General features: G+C 36.3%; 1 protein-coding gene across 1 annotated transcript in view; it reads left to right on the top strand.

The window, feature by feature from the left end:
* Positions 1-13,133: 13,133 nt before the first annotated feature.
* The window catches only part of LOC124102697 (alcohol dehydrogenase 1), a 32,743-nt gene continuing 26,499 nt past the window's right edge, over positions 13,134-19,377 (top strand). The window contains exons 1-2 of the mRNA XM_058583836.1: positions 13,134-13,191; positions 14,126-14,227. Coding sequence (XP_058439819.1) covers positions 13,153-13,191; positions 14,126-14,227 — 141 coding nt within the window. The 5' untranslated portion in view covers positions 13,134-13,152. The remainder of the gene's footprint in view (positions 13,192-14,125; positions 14,228-19,377) is intronic.

Raw genomic sequence — 19,377 nt, forward strand, 5'->3', positions numbered from 1 at the left:
AATACTTATTGACTCCTGACTATGCATCAAGCACTTGAGGAAAAAAAATACTACAAGAGATTCAAGGTGCTTACTCTCATTGAAATTGAATCCTAAGGGAGAGATTTAAACACTAAGAGATTGGAGATGTACTTTGGAAGCAGAGATGGTAGGGCTTGCTGAAGAACTGGACATGGAGAGGGAAAGGATTTTGCATACAACAACCAGGTGCATTTCTGTGTATAGCAAGACCATCTGAGCAAAGGAGCAAAAGAAAGATAGAGAAAGACAAACAGATGACATTTAGAGGTTTGACACTGGTATTGAAAGACTGAGATAATTATTTCAGGAAATTTGACAGAAAGTTTTCTAGAAATGTGTTGTATTTCCAAGCAATGTTGAGTTTTCATTTGACCTTGGTGAGCAAGAATTTACAATGGAACCAATCTGTCCTAGTCTTTTTCCAGTCACCGCAGCAAGTCAGGGGCAGATGCACATGATTGCCTTAATGACTGCCATATTCTTTCCCAACCTCACAAATTTGACTAGAATTTATTGGCCCAGGAGAGAGCACCTGACCCAACCTTAGTAAACAGAAAATTCCTTACATTTGGGGAGGCTTAAAATTAGAGAGATCAGAATTTTCTTGTTGCAGTTGTTAAATCTAAGAATCAAGCACTTTTTTTTCTTTAGAGACCATATTTCCTACTATATGGCAAAAGCAAGCCAATAGTGAAAAAAAAATGAAACAAATGTTCTATAATAATAAAAATCATTTAGGTCTTTCTATGTATGAGCTAGGCAAAAGTTTATATGCCCTTGTCATGTAATAAGCCTATGAGTGCTCATAACAAATCTATGAGATAGTTACTACCATAATCCTCACCTTGTTGATAGGGAAACTGAGGCATAAAAGTTTGGATTTCTGGTTACAGCATGTAAGAGATGAAGGTTGGATTTGAGCTCAGGTATGTAATGCTATATTCATGTTCTTAACGTGCTTCACCTAAGAGAGGGGGGGGGAGTTGAAGTTGAATTGATTGGAGTTTCTCCTCCCAGTTACATTCAAATCCTTTGCTTCTTTGAGTGTTCTTTCCTTCCATAGTTTGTTTGTTTATTTGTTTGTACTAGGGATTGAACCAAGGAACCCAGGAACCCAGGGTGCTTAAGCTTAACCACTTATCTACATCCCCAGTCCTTTTTTTTGTCTTTGAAACAGGTCTTGAATTGCTTAGGACATCACTAAAATTGCTGAGGCTGGCCTTGAACTTGCTATTCTCCTGCTTCAGCCTCCCGAGCTGCTGGAATTACAGGTGTGCACCACCATACCTGGGCTTTTCATAGCTTCTGTTGGTCAAACATATCCCCCCTTTTCTCCCAGCTTGTTCATGTTTCTGCAATTTTTCTAATATAAAAATTGAATCCCAGAAGTTATAAGGTTCACTGACATCACGCAAATTTGGAACACACTGAGTGGGGTAATCTATGGAGCCAAAAGATTTCATTATTCTTGACTCAGAAGTTAGATTCATATAGTAAAGCAATCAATTGGTCAGTTATTGCCTGTCATCTCAAAGGACTTGCATAATATACCACTAAAGCTCTAAATGAGGCAACTTAAAAGGAAAAAAAAGATGATTATTACAGATTTTAGCAAGATGCTATGAAAGAGAATGCCAAAACCGACTCTTATGAGCAAGATATTTCACAACAGAACATTCCCTTATTTCAAGTCATAGTCTTAGATTTGGAGACATCACATCAAACTTTGCTAAACAGGAAAAGTATGTTGATTTCAAGAATAGGAACATGTGTAGTCTCTTGAAATAAATTTGATTCCTTAAGAAGTCTAATTACAGAGCCGCCGCACGCCTGCAAGGTAGGCGGACCTGCGACCCACCGGCAAAACAGGCCCAGCAACCCGTGGAGGGACAGAGCCACCCCTCGTGCCTGCAAGGTAGGCAGACCGGCGACCCACCAGCAGAACAGGCCCAGCGGCCCGCCAGCGCGGAAAACACATTGCCCCGGTTGGGGGAGGGGCAGAGCCACCACGCACCTGCAAGGTAGGCGGACCTGCGACCCACAGGCAGAACAGGCCCACCAACCTGCGGAGGGGCAAAACCGCCCCCGCGCCTGCAAGGTACGCGGACCTGCGACCCACCGGCAGAATAGGCCCAGCGACCTGCCAACATGGTAGACACATCGCCCCGGTTGGGGGAGGGGCAGAGCCGCCACCCGCGCCTGCAAGGTAGACAGACCGGCAACTGACAGACAAAACAGGCCCAGCGGCCCGAGGAGGGGCAGAGCCGCTGGCCGCACCTGCAAGGTAGGCGGACTTGCTACAGACCGGCAGAACAGGCCCAGCGGCCTGCTAGCATGGTAGGCACATTGCCACAATTGGAGGAGGGGCAGAGCCGCCACCCGCGCCTGCGAGGGAGACTTTGCAACTATACAAGAGCAATATAAATATATAGGGGGAAAATTCAATAACACAACAGTTCCACCAAGCAGAAAGAAACGCGCACAGTATGAAAAGACAAGGAAAGAAAGGACCACAAGCAGTGCAGGTCAACTCAACGTTACAAGAGGTAATATCTGCAGCAGATGGAATGTCAGATAAAGAATTCAGGATATACATGCTTCAGATGATCTGGAGTCTCACATTAGACAACAAAATCAGGCAATGAAAGATCACTTTGACAATGAATTACATAAACAAATCCAAGAAGCAAAAGATCAACTATGCAGGGAGATAGAGGTTATAAAAAACAAACAAACAGAAATCCTAGAAAAGCAGGAAGCAATAAACCAACTTAAAAACTCAATTGAGAATACTACCAGCAGAGTAGAACACTTAGAAGATAGAACATCAGACAATGAATACAAAGTATTTCAACTGGAAAAGAACATAGACAGCTCAGCAAGACTGTTAAGAAACCATGAGCAGAACATCCAAGAAATATGGGATAACATTAAGAGACCAAACTTAAGAGTCATTGGGATACAGGAAGGTATAGAGGTCCAAACCAAAGGAATGAGCAATCTATTCAATGAAATAATACGAGAAAACTTCCCAGACTTGAAGAATGAGACAGAATCCCAAATCCTAGAAGCCTACAGGATGCCGAATGTGCAAAATCATAAGAGATCCACACCTAGACACATTATAATGAAGATGCCCAACATACAGAAAAAGGAGAGAATTTTAAAAGCTACAAGAGAAAGGAAGCAGATTACATTTAGGGGTAAACCAATCAGGATAACAGCTGATCTTTCAACACAGACTCTGAAAGCTAGAAGATCCTGGAATAACATATTTCAAACACTGAAAGAAAATGGGTTCCAACCAAGAATTGTGTATCCAGCGAAATTAAGCTTCAGGATGGAAGATGAAATTAAAACCTTCCACGATAAACAAAAGTTAAAAGAATTTGCAGCTAGAAAACCATCTCTTCAAAACATCCTGGGCAAAACATTACAGGAAGAGGAAATGGAAAGTAACAATGAAAACCAACAGTGGGAGGTAGTACAGTAAAGGGGGGAAAAATAATCAAAGAGGAAAACAAACCATGTTTAGTAACATAAATAAACAAATATGGCTGGAAGAACAACCCATATCTCAATAATAACCCTAAATGTTAATGGCTTAAACTCACCAATTAAGAGACACAGGCTAGTAGAATGGATCACAAATCAAGACCCAACAATATGCTGCCTACAGGAGATGCATTTGATAGGAAAAGACATACATAGACTGAAGGTGAAAGGTTGGGAAAAATCATATCACTCATATGGACTTCAGAAACAAGCAGGAGTGTCCATACTCATATCAAATAAAATAGATTTCAAGCCAAAGTTAATTGAAAGGGATAAAGAGGGACACTACATACTGCTTAAGGGAACGATACACTGACAAGACATAACAATCATAAATATATATGCCCCAAACAACGGTGCAGCTATGTTCATCAAACAAACTCTTCTCAAGTTCAAGAGTCTAATAGACCACCATACAATAATCATGGGAGACTTCAACACACCTCTCTCACCACTGGACAGATCTTCCAAACAAAAGTTGAATAAGGAAACTATAGAACTCAATAACACAATTAATAACCTAGACTTAATTGACATATATAGAATATACCACCCAACATCAAACAGTTACACTTTTTTCTCAGCAGCACATGGATCCTTCTCAAAAATAGATCATATGTTATGTCACAGGGCAACTCTTAGACAATATAAAGGAGTAGAGATAATACCATGCATCTTATTTGATCATAATGGAATGAAACTGAAAATCAACGATAAAAGAAGGAAGGAAAAATCTGCATCACTTGGAGAATGAACAATAGGTTACTGAATGATCAATGGGTTATAGAAGACATCAAGGAGGAAATTAAAAAATTCTTAGAGATAAATGAAAACACAGACACATTGAAAGCAGTTCTAAGAGGAGAATTCATTGCTTGGAGTTCATTCCTTAAAAAAAGAAAAAACCAACAAATAAATGATCTCATACTTCATCTCAAAATCCTAGAAAAAGAAGAGCAAAACAACAGCAAAAGAAGTAGAAGGCAAGAAATAATTAAAATCAGAGCTGAAATTAATGAAATTGAAACAAAAGAAACAATTGAAAAAATTGACAAAACTAAAAGTTGGTTCTTTGAAAAAATAAATAAAATCGACAGACCCTTAGCGATGCTAACGAAGAGAAGAAGAGAGAGAACTCAAATTACTAGCATACGGGACGAAAAAGGCAATATCACAACAGACACTTCAGAAATACAGAAGATAATCAGAAATTATTTTGAATCCTTATACTCCAATAAAATAGAAGATAGTGAAGGCATCCATAAATTTCTTAAGTCATATGATCTGCCCAGATTGAGTCAGGAGGATATAGACAACCTAAACAGACCAATATCAATTGAGGAAATAGAAGAAACCATCAAAAGACTACCAACTAAGAAAAGCCCAGGACCGGATGGGTATACAGCAAAGTTTTACAAAACCTTTAAAGAGGAACTAATAGCAATACTTTTCAAGCTATTTCAGGAAATAGAAAAAGAGGGAGAACTTCCAAATTCATTCTACGAGGCCAACATCACCCTCATTCCCAAACCAGACAAAGACACTTCAAAGAAAGAAAACTACAGACCAATATCTCTAATGAACCTAGATGCAAAAATCCTCAATAAAATTCTGGCAAATCGGATACAAAAACATATCAAAAAAATTGTGCACCATGATCAAGTAGGATTCATCCCTGGGATGCAAGGCTGGTTCAATATACGGAAATCAATAAATGTTATTCACCACATCAATAGACTTAAAAATAAGAACCATATGATCACCTCGATAGATGCGGAAAAAGCATTCGACAAAGTACAGCATCCCTTTATGTTCAAAAATCTAGAAAAACTAGGGATAACAGGAACATACCTCAATATTGTAAAAGCAATCTATGCTAAGCCTCAGGCTAGCATCATTCTGAATGGAGAAAAACTGAAGGCATTCCCTCTAAAATCTGGAAAAAGACAGAGATGCCCTCTCTCACCACTTCTGTTCAACATAGTTCTCGAAACACTGGCCAGAGCAATTAGACAGACGAAAGAAATTAAAGGCATAAAAATAGGAAAAGAAGAACTTAAATTATCACTATTTGCAGAAGACATGATTCTATACCTAGCAGACCCAAAAGGCTCTACAAAGAAACTATTAGAGCTAATAAATGAATTCAGCAAAGTGGCAGGATATAAAATCAACACGCATAAATCAAAGGCATTCCTGTATATCAGCAACAAATCCTCTGAAATGGAAATGAGGACAACCACTCCATTCACAATATCCTCAAAAAAAATAAAATAAAATACTTGGGAATCAACCTAACAAAAGAGGTGAAAGACTTATACAATGAAAACTACAGAACCCTAAAGAGAGAAATAGCAGAAGATCTTAGAAGATGGAAAAATATACCCTGTTCATGGATAGGCAGAACTAACATCATCAAAATGGCAATATTACCAAAAGTTCTCTATAGTTTTAATGCAATGCCAATCAAAATCCCAACGGCATTTCTTGTAGAAATAGATAAAGCAATTATGAAATTCATATGGAAAAATAAAAGACCCAGAATAGCAAAAACAACCCTAAGCAGGAAGTGTGAATCAGGCGGTATAGCGATACCAGACCTCAAACTATACTACAGAGCAATAGTAACAAAAACAGCATGGTACTGGTACCAAAACAGGCAGGTGGACTAATGGTACAGAATAGAGGACACGGAAACCAATCCACAAAACTACAACTATCTTATATTTGATAAAGGGGCTAAAAGCATGCAATGGAGGAAGGATAGCATCTTCAACAAATGGTGCTGGGAAAACTGGAAATCCATATGCAACAAAATGAAGTTGAATCACTTTCTCTTGCCATGCACAAAAGTTAACTCAAAATGGATCAAGGAGCTTGATATCAAATCAGAGACACGGCATCTGATACAAGAAAAAGTTGGCTACGATCTACATACTGTGGGGTCGGGCTCCAAATTCCTCAATAGGACACCTATAGCACAAGAGTTAATAACTAGAATCAACAAATGGGACTTACTCAAACTAAAATGTTTTTTCTCAGCAAAAGAAACAATAAGAGAGGTAAATATGGAGCCTACACCCTGGGAACAAATCTTTACTCTTCACACTTCAGATAGAGCCCTAATATTCAGAGTATACAAAGAACTCAAAAAATTAAACAATAAGAAAATGAATAACCCAATCAACAAATGGGCCAAGGACCTGAACAGTCACTTCTCAGAGGAGAACATACAATCAATCAATAAGTATATGAAAAAATGCTCACCATCTCTAGCAGTCAGAGAAATGCAAATCAAAACCACCACCCTAAGATACCATCTCTCTCCAGTAAGATTGGCAGCCATTATGAAGTCAAACAACAAGTGCTGGCGAGGATGTGGGGAAAAGGGTACACTTGTACATTGCTGGTGGGACTGCAAATTGGTGCGGCCAATTTGGAAAGCAGTATGGAGATTTCTTGGAAAGCTGGGAATGGAACCACCATTTGACCCAGCTATTCCCCTTCTCAATCTATTCCCTAAAGACCTAAAAAGAGCATGCTACAGGGACACTGCTACATCAATGTTCATAGCAGCACAATTCACAATAGCAAGACTGTGGAACCAACCTAGATGCCCTTCAATAGAGGAATGGATAAAAAAAATGTGGCATTTATACACAATGGAGTATTACTCTGCATTAAAAAATGACAAAATCATAGAATTTGCAGGGAAATGGATGGCATTAGAACAGATTATGCTAAGTGGAGCTAGCCAATTCCTAAAAAACAAATGCCAAATGTTTTCTTTGATATAAGGAGAGTAACTAAGAACAGAGTTGGGAGGAAGAGCATGAGAAGAAGATTAACATTTAACAGGGGTGAGAGGTGGGAGGGAAAAGGAAAGAGAAGGGAAATTGCTTGGAAATGGAAGGAGACCCTCATGTTTATACAAAATTACATACAAGAGGAAGTGAGGGGAAAGGGTAAAAAAACAAGGGGGAGAAATGAATTACAGTAGATGGGGTAGAGAGAGAAGATGGGAGGGGAGGGGATGGGGGATAGTAGAGGATAGGAAAGGCAGCAGAATACAACAGACACTAGTATAGCAATATGTAAAACAGTGGATGTGTAACCGATGTGATGCTGCAATCTGTATACGGGGTAAAAATGGGAGTTCATAACCCACTTGAATCAAAGTGTGAAATATGATATGTCAAGAACTATGTAATGTTTTGAACAACCAACAATAAAAATTAAAGGAAAAAAAGAAGTCTAATTACTTTCAGTTGCCTTTTTAAAAATATATATATATATATTATCCTGTGATAATATATGGAACTTATGGTTCCTCTGCTGCATTGAAGATCTAGGAGCATAAAAGCCTTGTGTCCCCCATGAACGGTGGCTCTAATGCTGCAGAAATGTTACAAACAGGCAATCTGGTCCTTCATTGATCTGGACTATCCATGGCTTCATTGTAAGTGATTATCCTTTTGGGATCTTGCTTCTGCAAATTCCAAATAGATTCCATTTCTTTAGTGTGATATACAATAGCAGCCCTCAGGTCAAAAGAACCCCAGCTATCATTCCTTTCTAGGCCTCTCTGGTATCTCTGTTCTTTGGCGGAGCCTAACAAAGTATTCGTAGGAGAGGCCAGAGGATTTTGATTTTCTATCTCGTAGTCCTTTGAGAGAAACACTAAAGCACCTTGACTACTGGTGTCTGCTTTCTGCAGGTCACCTATATGACTGGGTTCCAAGGATAAGGCTCCACTCTAACAGTCCCAGGTTTTAGAATGCTACCCAGAACTTGAGGACTAGTCTGTTTTTCCAGCTCATAAGCCTTAGGAAACACAGGATGCTCCATTCCTGAGGGGATTATTTCAGCACCCTGTGAAACCAAAGTGGCAGGATATTCTCCTTGAAATGTCACCTCCATCACTTTATGATCTGATGACTTCCCAATAACAGTCTCAGGGCCAGCACTGGGCTCATTTATAAACTTTTCATGTTTTTAGCCAGTGAGGAGGTAATAAACCCTGCTTATAGAAGGTGTGCTTTCATGCAAATTATATTTCTGAGCTCATTAGCTTCTAATTATATCTTAGTAAATATATTTTATTACTAGAGCAAAATGGGTTTTTAAGGAAAATAATGTGAAATTCTGAAATTTCCTTTTGGGCAGAGAAGAGCATTAGCCCTGTCTTATCATCACATTGCCATCCTGTTGCACTACAGCTTGTGTATAGCATGCTGAAATAAATTTGTGTGGTGTGTGTGTGTGTGTGTGTGTGCAGAAACTAAGGGTCCAATTTAAGTTGGGTGATGTTAGTGATATAATAACAAGTTCTCTGGCCTGACACAGCATAACATCACACACACACATATACACACACAGAGAAATTAGTATATCCATGTATGTCAAATACAGGTTAAAATACCAGGGCATTTATATAGAGCTGTTGTCTTCTAATAAAGTAAGCTGGATCCCCTGGGAATATTTGGGGAGAAAGGAACTGCTTTTTTTGGCTCTACCCATTTGCTTAAGAAATGTCCAGTTTTGAGCCACTGTAGTGTGGATGGTTTTCTTTTTTTGTTGATTATTTGAGGCTTTTAATAATTAGTTCATGAAAGAAGCTGTTGGACTCAATGTAGAGTAGAGAAAATATCTTTTTAGTCTGGATTTCTGCCCTGCTTAGATTTTTAAAAAAGTTATAAGCATGGATTGCCAATTCTACTTGATGTAAACAAAACTTTTTATACATTTTATATATATATATTAACTTATTGTATCAGTCCAGGTTCAGAAACTTATGGTAGGCCAGTTCCAGATAGTTTCATCTCACCTGTAAACTGTATCACTTTTACTGATATTGTAATTTTCAAATGTATAATATGTTTACATATGTGCTCTGCATTTAGTCTGCCTTGTTCCTATTTTGATTTCTGTTGAGTCTCCTGCCTGCTTGCCAAAAGCTAGGATGCTTCAGGCCCATGTACAATTGAAAGCAGAGGCATCCTTGAGCTTTAAAGCATTGAACAAACGGGAAAATGCAACATACCTCATACTGAAGTGAAAAAAAGTCTTGTTTTTTGTGTTTTTTTTTAATAAAAATTTTCAAAAAGTTTTAAAAAAAGATAAAAGGTTGATTAAAGAAAAAAAAAAAAAGAATACGAACAGGGATGCAGAAATCATGATAACCAGGATACTATAGACTGCTAAGAGAAAGCATTGTTACAAAACATTCATTTATTCAGAATATTTAGCACCTTTCACATGCTAAATAGGTATAGGCAATACAATAATGGACAAAGCCTACATAGGGCCTACTCATATGCCACAAATATTTTTTCCACAAACATTGATATTACTCTTGGATATAGTTTTCCAGGAGCTTCAGGAAAGATAATTTGAGTAAATACCACCTTTTTTCATAATTAGAAATTTTATTTAAATCTATTTTTATTTAAACCTATTGGTCTAGATTAATTTTAAATTAGCAATGATGATTAAATGATCATGTTATTATAATCTTAAAAACTAATAGATAAGGTACACTATATAGAATTTATTTATAACTTTTCTAAATTCATGTAGTTAGATAAGGTATTAATTTCATGAATCCCTTCAAACTGATAGCAATCTCCCATTTATCTATTTTTGTTTATCTGATAATATTCTCATGTTCTTTCTTTGATGATACAGATTATACTTTCTCTTTAAACTCCAAGAGTGACTTTTGCTAAAAGTAGTTTCTTGCTTTGACAATTTCTCACCAATTTGCTTACTTCAGCACAATCATTTCCCTAAAGCTAAGTTGTCTTATTTATCTCTTATCACTGTGTTCCATGCCATTACAGAAAAATAAACACCCCTTCTTCTGGAGAAACTGAATGGAAATGGCAGATTTTATCTTCAGAAGAAGATTTTTAATACTTTTTATGGCACAAGAATGTTTGCAGAATATATAATCTAATGTGTGAAGGCAAGGGTAAAAATTTGTGCTATAGACTCCTTTGAAAAAGGAGTGTATAGAAATGATGAGGTGTGAATTGATGATATGCTACCAGGTGATTGTTAACTCAGTAAGGAGAAAACATGCCTGACCATTTCAGACACTAAGTACAAGATCAAAAAAAGGGATTATCAGGTAAGGTGGTGGTGGCTTAACTGATGCCAACGGTCCATCCAGCAACAGATGTTGAATGCTCAGGTCACAGCATGTCCTACCTGTGTGACCAGTGCCCGTGGAGGATTTGGCTCAGCCTTCATCTTGAGGTACAGGGCAGCTAGCATTTCCCCTGGGATAAGCAGTATTGACTCCAGTGAAATTTTCCGAGGTGAAAGATTTAAGGGATTGCATCAATGAAATACTACCAAATTGAATTCAACTGTACATTAAGGATCATACACCATGCCTGAGTGGGATTTAAGCCTGGGATACAAGTATGATTCAACACATGTAAATCAATAAATTTGACATACCACGTTAACAGAAGGAAAGACAAAAATCACATGATCATCTTAGTTGATACAGAAAAGCATTTGAAAAAATTTATTGTTCTTTCATGATAAAAGTATTCAACAACCTAGAAACAGAAGATTATCTAAGCATTAAAAATATTACACATGAAAAGTCCATGGCTATTATACTGAATAGTGAATCTCAAAAGTTTTCCTCTATATCAGTAATAAGACAAATTTTTCCATTCTTGTGATTTCTATTCAACAAAATACTAGAAATCCTAGAGAGAGAAAATTGGCACAAAAATATTTATACATGGCTTCCAAATTGAAAAATAAGTTAAATTATCTGCTGGCCAATAACATATTCACATATATCCTAAAGAAAACCTGTTGGGATTAATAAATGAATTCAGTACACTTTCAGGATACAACTCAGTAGATAAAAGTCAGTGGCATTTCTCTACACTAACAACAACCTAGGCAAAGAAAAAAAATCACTTCAAGTCAAGATGGAATAAAAGAGATCATATTTGTTTACTCTCACCATCTGAAATAACTGAAAGATGTAAAATTTACTACAAAGACACAATAAAGACTGTTTCAGACATAAAAATCGACATGGAAATCAATAAAATAGCAACAGATTTCAGAAATAAACCCATATAATTATGGCTAATTGATTTTTGACAAGGATGCCAAAACCATTCAATAGGGAAAGAATATATTTTCAAGAAATGAGCCTGGAATAACTGGTTATCCACATGCAAAAGAAGTTTGATCCCTACCTCATACCATACACAAAGATTGAATCAAAATAAATCAAGGACCTAAATTTAAAAGCTAAAACGATGAAAATATCTGAGGAAAACTAAATATAAATCTTCATGACATTGAATTAGTCAATGTGCATGATATTATTATTTGTAATAAGCCAAAACAATAAAATACTACTTCACAATGAAAATGAATGCATTAGCTCCGTGTAATGGCACATGCTTGTAATCCCAGAAACTCAGATAATGGAAGTTCAAACCCAGCTTCAGCAATTTAGTAAGGCCCTAAGCAGCTTAGTGAGAGATGCTGTCTCAAAATAAAAATTAAAAGTGAGAGACACTGTCTCAAAATAAAAATTAAAATAAACTTAAAGAAAATTAAAAGAAAAGAACAGAATAAAGTTCTGAAGTAAGTCTACTGAGATAGAAGGGTAAAATTATAAATAGAAAAGCTAGATTAAATAAATGAGTTTTACCATAAAGCCAACAGAAACAGGTTTCAGCTAGAGAAGGAGAAGCACTATGTCTTATTTTCACCATTTTTATTCATCATTATCATCATTACCTGTCAGCAGACGACTGATAACCTATAATTGTCCAAAGAATGAGTGCCAAGGTGGAAAAGCTTGTGCTTGATTTTTCTATCTCCAAAACCACATGATCAATAAAAACTCCTGTTTTGCATTAAACAGTTTGAATTAGGTTTCTGTCTGACAAGTTTAACTCCTTTCAAAATAAGTCTTTAAATTTTATTTTCGTATGATAATTCCTGTTCTTCTACCTTTCACAATCTTTACCATTCTTTCTAAATTTTTTCTCACTTCTCAGCATTTTTTATACTTTTCTTCATAATTCTTCCCCCAAAATCATGGGATTTGAAATCATAAACCTTATTTGAGCTCTAATTAAAATTAATCTGCAATCATTTCTGAACTTTAGTTTCCTCATAAGAAAATTAGTCTAGTTGTCTTGTGAAGGATCAAGTGACATTATGGATGTAGAAGAATTTCCAAACTATAAAACACAATATATGCTTTGGGGGAGGTTGCTACTTTCCCTTCATCGTTTTTTTCTTGTTCTTTTTAAAACCCTTATTTACTTTCCGCTTTTTCCTTCACTAGCTCTCCATTTTTTCTCCTGAAGATTTGCTCTTCTTCATACTTCTCCTCAGTTTCATATTTTGCAATTTCTTTCATCCTTTACTCAACCTTTTATTTCTCCCCTTTTCCCTTCCCTCCTCCCTTGGTTGCTATGTAGTAGATGAGTCACTCTCAGGTGGGAGGAAACTCTAAGGCTCCATAAAAGCTGGTGAGAAGAGACAGAGTTCTCACTTGTAAACCAGCCATAAGGAAAGATGGAGCAAGGAAAACTCTTCACTGAAACATCCAACAAAGTAAGTGTTGGTTTGCTTTTCAAATGTAGCTTCATTAATCTTCTTGTCAGTAGATGTACTTTAGGCTGTTAAAGATACTATATGAATATATATACACCATGCTTTACACAGAGGAAGTATTCCTGGTCATTTGTAAATTGATTTTTCAAAAACAAATTCATAATTGTGATACAGTAAGAACTCTTATCATTTAAAAAACAATTAATCCTTCTGTAAAGTAGAACAAAATCTTTCTAATGCTAAAAGAATCTGTCAAATACAGCCACCTACTAATGTAGAAAAATCAATAGATAACTATCAAAGCTTGAGTTCTCTTTTCTTATAATAATCTTTTCACAATAAATTCCATTTTTCTCTATTTTTTTATTAGTTGCTCAAAACATTACAATGATCCAGTTTTCTCTATTTTAAATAGATGATTAGTATTAGAAATTACAATGTAGAAATCTAGATTCAGAAAACTGAACTGGGATCCATAAACCAGTTGGGCAACATTAATATCTCATGACATTTGGAATACAGATGAGAAATTCCCTAAGTATTATTCAGATAACTGGGATAAAACAATTTTGAGACAAAGACTACATATCTCTATATGTATATAAAGATATAGATATATACACATATAGATATATGTGTGCACATATATAATCATATAGATATAGATATTGTCTATAGAGATATAGATATGCATATATAAATATAGATATATATGTGTGTATATATATAAATCATTTGTCTCCCAATTTATATTATTCATGTATAAAAATATACATGTGATTATTTTCAATGAATGAAGTCTATTATCTATATTTCAAAGTGATAAAGCAGAATGACAATTCAGTATTGTAAGTGGGAATGTAACTAAATGTCTCACTCAATTTTAGATTAGTAGGAATAAGACCACTTTGTCATTTTATCTTTATATACATAGGTTATCACATGCCGGGCAGCCATTGCCTGGACAACAAATGCCCCCCTGTCTATTGAGAAAGTTGAAGTTGATCCACCAAAAGCTGGTGAAGTTCGAATTAAGGTAAATATAAATGAGATTTTCAGTAGGCATGAATGCAGATGTGTGTTTATAATTATTTTTCATTTTAGGAGAAAAAAATGACATTTTGTATTTAAAGAAAATCAAGAATTCCTATGATTTACACCAGCTCTATATTACTGTATTTAATAGTAAGATCATTGCATTGTGTGAAAATGTCAGAAACATAAGGTACATAAATATTGAAATGTTACTAAATATTTTAAATATATTATTGTTTTTAAATTTTGAAAATCTACATGAGCAATTGTTGAATCATAAACCTCTTTTATTCACAATTATAAAGGTATTCTGATTATAACTGCTGTGGTTTGATTGCCCCTTCCAAAACTCATGTTGAAATTTAATTGCCAATTTAAGGGTATTGGGAGGTGATACCTTTAAGAGAAAATTAGGTCACGGAGCTATCATCTCATGAATGGATCCAGACTATTGTTGTGGGAGTTGGTTAGTTATCATGGAAGTAGGCTACTGATAAAAGGGTAAAATCAGCACCCACACCTCTCTCTCTGTTTCACACATTCTCACTTAGCCCTCTGCCAAATTAAGACACAGAGGGGAGGCCCTTGTGGGGTACCAGATTCCATACTGTTAGATCCAGCCTCCACAACTGTGAGCCAAAAAGAATTCTGTGGTTTACAAGTTACGCAATCTGTGACATTCTGGTGTAGCAGCAGAAAAATGGAGTAAGATAACAACAAGCAGATTCTCTACTCCCAGTGGAATGGATGAGAAAACTGAGAACCCTTCCCCAGCCCATCTCCTACCCATGAAGTCTCCACTCTAGATGCATCATTTCTAGGATACCTGGCCCAAATCACCCACCATCCTCCCCAGTGCTCACTAGTAAGGAAGAAGATCACACCAGGCAGGGCAAGATGAGAACTGTATGAACATACTCAGGCTATAATGGAATAGTAGTTCAAACAAGCATTTTTCTCCCAGTTCTGGAGGCTGGAAGTGTACAAGATCAGGGTGTCAGCATGGTTGAGCTGTGGTGATGACTCTGGCTCACTCTTTGCCGTGTCCTCGCAAGGTAGAGAAAACAAGCAAGCTGTCTGGTTTCTTTTTATAAGGCTGGTAATCTCACGAGGGGTGTCCTATCCTCGTGACTTCATCCAAACTTAATTATCTCCCACCAAAATATCCATCTCCAAATACTTCATCACATGGGGGTTAGGGCTTCAATATGAGTATGAATTGGACCCAACTCAGTCCCTTGCAAGAATTTACCAACTCATAGGGCAAAGGTGTCATTTTAGGAAATAAGTCATTGCCTTCACCCCCAACTTTCTTGCAGTAATGAAGAAATTTTAACCACAGAAATATGCATGAAAGGACTCATAATTGTGCAGCCCTGCTAAGGGGGCTAACTTTATTTGGAAAAGAATAGGAAAAGACTCATGTCTGAAGGGATTGTCAAAAACATTAGGTATTGTCTTAGTGTGTTTTCTCTTGCTATAACTAAATACCTTTAACTGGATACTTTATTTTTAAGAAGAGGCTTATTTAACTCACAGTTTCAGAGGTCAGAGAGCATGGTGCTAACATGATTAGTTTCTAGTGATTAGTTTCTGGTGAGGACAACATGCTGTGTTACAACATGGCACAGAAATAGAAGGAGAAATTCTCTCAATAACTAATTCAGTCCAGGTACACCTAACTCATTCCTATGAGACTAGAAGTTATTAGTTATTGAGAAACACATTAATCCATTAATCCATTCATGAGTTTGTGTCAACATTACCTAATCACCTCACAATAGAACCCACCACTTAAAGTTATCACCACTGTTTTAGTAAGCTCTTTCGGTGCTGTGACAAAAGGACCTGACAAGAACAACTTTAAAGGAGGAAAAGTTTACTTGACTCATGGTTTCAGAGGTCTTAGTCCTTAAGACAGCCAACTCCATTACTCTGTACCTGAGGGGAGACAAAACATCATGGCAGAAGGGTGTGACAGGGGAAAGCATCTGGGAACAGACCTACATAGCTACAGGAAGCAGAGAGAGAACTCTGCTCAAAAAGGACAAAAAATATATCCAAAAGCGCACCCACAGGGACCCACCTTCTCCAACCACACCCTACCTGCCTACAGTTACCACCCATTTATCTCTATCAGAGAATTAATTCACTAATTATGGTAGAATGCTCATAGCCCAATCAATTCACCTCCAGACTTTCTTGCTTTGTCTCACACATGAGCTTTTGAGGACATCTCCTATCTAAACCATAACAACCACCTCTCAATACTATTACATTGAGGACCAAGCTTCAAGCACATGAACCTCAAGCTACAAAACATATCCAAATCATAGTAGAGATCTTAGTGATGAGCAATTAAGAAGACTGAAAGCTCCATGAAACTGGTAGCAGCAAGTTCAATGCAGAGCGCCACCCAAGGATACTATTAAAAGGAGTCGACTAAGATCATGTTCCTCCTTGGGGGTCCAAAAGACTATGGATAAGCACTAGGTGGCTTTCCCTCAGGAGCAACTAAAATGGGCACTTGAAAGCTGCTAATTATTACTAACCATGAGGAAGAATGGGAGACATTCCTCAAGATGCTGACCCAGGGGAAAATTCTAGGAAGCCAGGTTTAAAAATAAAAAATATAGGGGAAAAAACTGAAAACCTAAGTCTGACACTAGAAAAAGCACAATGAAAGGAATGGAAGGTGATAGGAAGAAGAGACTAATCAGAATCCAGAGATACTATTCTATTATCTAAATATTCAGTTTTTGACAAATCCTAAGACATGCAAAGAAACAGTTGATCATTATACTGGAAAAAAAGTAAGCAATTTAAATAGCTTTTCAGAGATCTCAGAACTTAGTAAAGATTTAAAAATCAGCTATTATAAATGTTCAAAGAACTAAATAAAACAATATAGAAGTTATTTTTAAAGATGACAATGATTCATCTTTAAAGCAACTAAATTGAGCTGAAAAGTATAATCACTGAAATAAAATTTCCATAGGAGGCAGTCAGGAGCAGAGTTGAGCAAGCAAAAGAAATAATCAGCAAACTTTAATATAGATCCTTTGAGAACATTAAAATTCACCAAACAAAAATCATAGAGATGAAGAATACCTTAACTAACTTAAAATTTTACTAAAGGGGTTCAACAGCAGAATAGACCAACCAGAAGGAATTATCTGTGAACTCAGGTTAGAAAAAAATTTAATCAAGGAAAAAAAAGGAAGTAAATGATTAAAGGAATATTAAAGAAACTATGGGATATCAATAAGCAGACCAATTTATAGAGTTTGGAAATCCTAAACAAAAGAAAGAAAAGATTAGAAAGCTTACTCAAAGAAATAATGAGTGAAAACTTCTCAAATCCAGGGAAGAAAAAGGGCCAAGAAACCCAAATAAGATGACCTCAAAGATCTATACTGAGATATGTTTTAATCAAATTGTCAAAGTTAAAGAGAACATTACCAATAACAAAGTGATTAGTCACATACAAGCGAATCTCAATAAAACTATCCATGGTTACAGAAAAAGACCCCAAAAGGTCATGAAAGGAACAAAAAGTCCAACAAAACAATGCTATTTCTCACAAAACTGTCCTCCAAAAGACAAAGAAGAGTAAAGACTTTCACAAACAAAACAAAAGCCAAGGAAGTTCATCACCACTAGATGGATCTTATAAATAAATAAATGAGTTCTTTAAGTAGAAACAAAAGGATGCTAAACAGGGATTTCAAGGTGGTTTTCAAGAGATAACTAGCCCTAGTTTGCTTCTCCAGGGAGTGGAAACCAAGTAACAATAAGTGTGTAACCATTTGAGGAGGTGAGGGACTATAGGTGAGCCCTGGAAGTTGATGGCACAGTCTAAAAACCTCTGGAGGGAATATGAGCATTGTAAACGTTCCTTAACCTGTTTTGTGAGAAAAGTGGGACACAGCCTGCTTTCCATCATAACTCATTTGGTGACAAATGAGAGGCATGACAACAAGCAGCAGCTGCAATCAATAACTTTGCCCACCATACCTGGTAGATTCCCATCTTAAAGAACAGGTGAGAGATGTTTCCAAGAACCTTGGCTAAGAAGAATTTTTGACCCATTTTCTTTTCTCCATGTGTTCTTCTATTATTACTTTTTATATCTCACCATTTTCTCTTACTTTTGTCTTATTCTGTGTTTATTCTTTAATTGGATTTTTCTTTTTTCTAATTTTTCCCTCTTGATTTGTATTTATATAATATTCCCTTTTTTGTTCTGCTTTTTATTTTATCTATATTTCCTCCTCCTCCTCCTCCTCCTCCTCCTCCTCCTCCTCCTCCTCCTCCTCCTCCTCCTCCTCCTCCTCCTCCTCCTTCTCCTCCTTCTCCTCCTCCTTCTTCTTTTTCTCTCACAACAATATGGTATTGGCATAAAGTAGACATATGAGCCAATGAAATAGACTATAAATAAACTTACACATAAACAATAAACTTTGATGAGTATGCCAAGAATACACAATGGGGAAAAGATAGTCTCTTCAACAAATAATGTTGGGAAAATTGAATATCCACATTCAAAAGGTTGAAAATGGAAATTTTCTCATGCTGTATACAAAAATCAATTCAAAATTGATTAAAGACTTAAACATGAAGTCTGAAACTACTATAATAAAACATAGGGGAAATATTTATGACATTGTTCTTGGTAATGACTTCATGGACATGAAGAAATGAAAGGAAATAAGTACCAGAATGAAAAGGCAACCAATAGAATGAGAGGAAAATATTTTCAGAACTTATAAATAATAAGGGGTAAATATCTAAACTACATAAGGAACTTCTATTAACTCAATAGCAAGAAAAGAATGTAATGGGCAAAAGACCTAAATATGCATTTGTTCAAAGCAAACATACAATTGGTCAATGTGTTTATCAAAAAATGATCAATGTTTATCAAAAATGCTAATTATTATGGAAATGCATATCAAAACTGCAATGTGATATTACCTCATACCTGTTAGGTTGTCTATTATCAAAAAACAAAAGATATAAATTCTTAGCAAGGATGTAGAAAAAGTTAGAACTCTTGCTAGCTGTTGATGGGAATTCAAATTGTAGCATCCATAATAAAAATAATATGGAGAGGATCCAACATGGCGGCGAGAGGGGAGGCAGCGCTTT

The sequence above is a fragment of the Marmota monax genome, unplaced genomic scaffold, assembly GCF_021218885.2.
Source record: "Marmota monax isolate L192 unplaced genomic scaffold, Marmota_monax_Labrador192_F-V1.1 WCK01_AAM20220418_F8-fsc00002, whole genome shotgun sequence".
Classification (NCBI taxonomy): Eukaryota; Metazoa; Chordata; class Mammalia; order Rodentia; family Sciuridae; genus Marmota; species Marmota monax.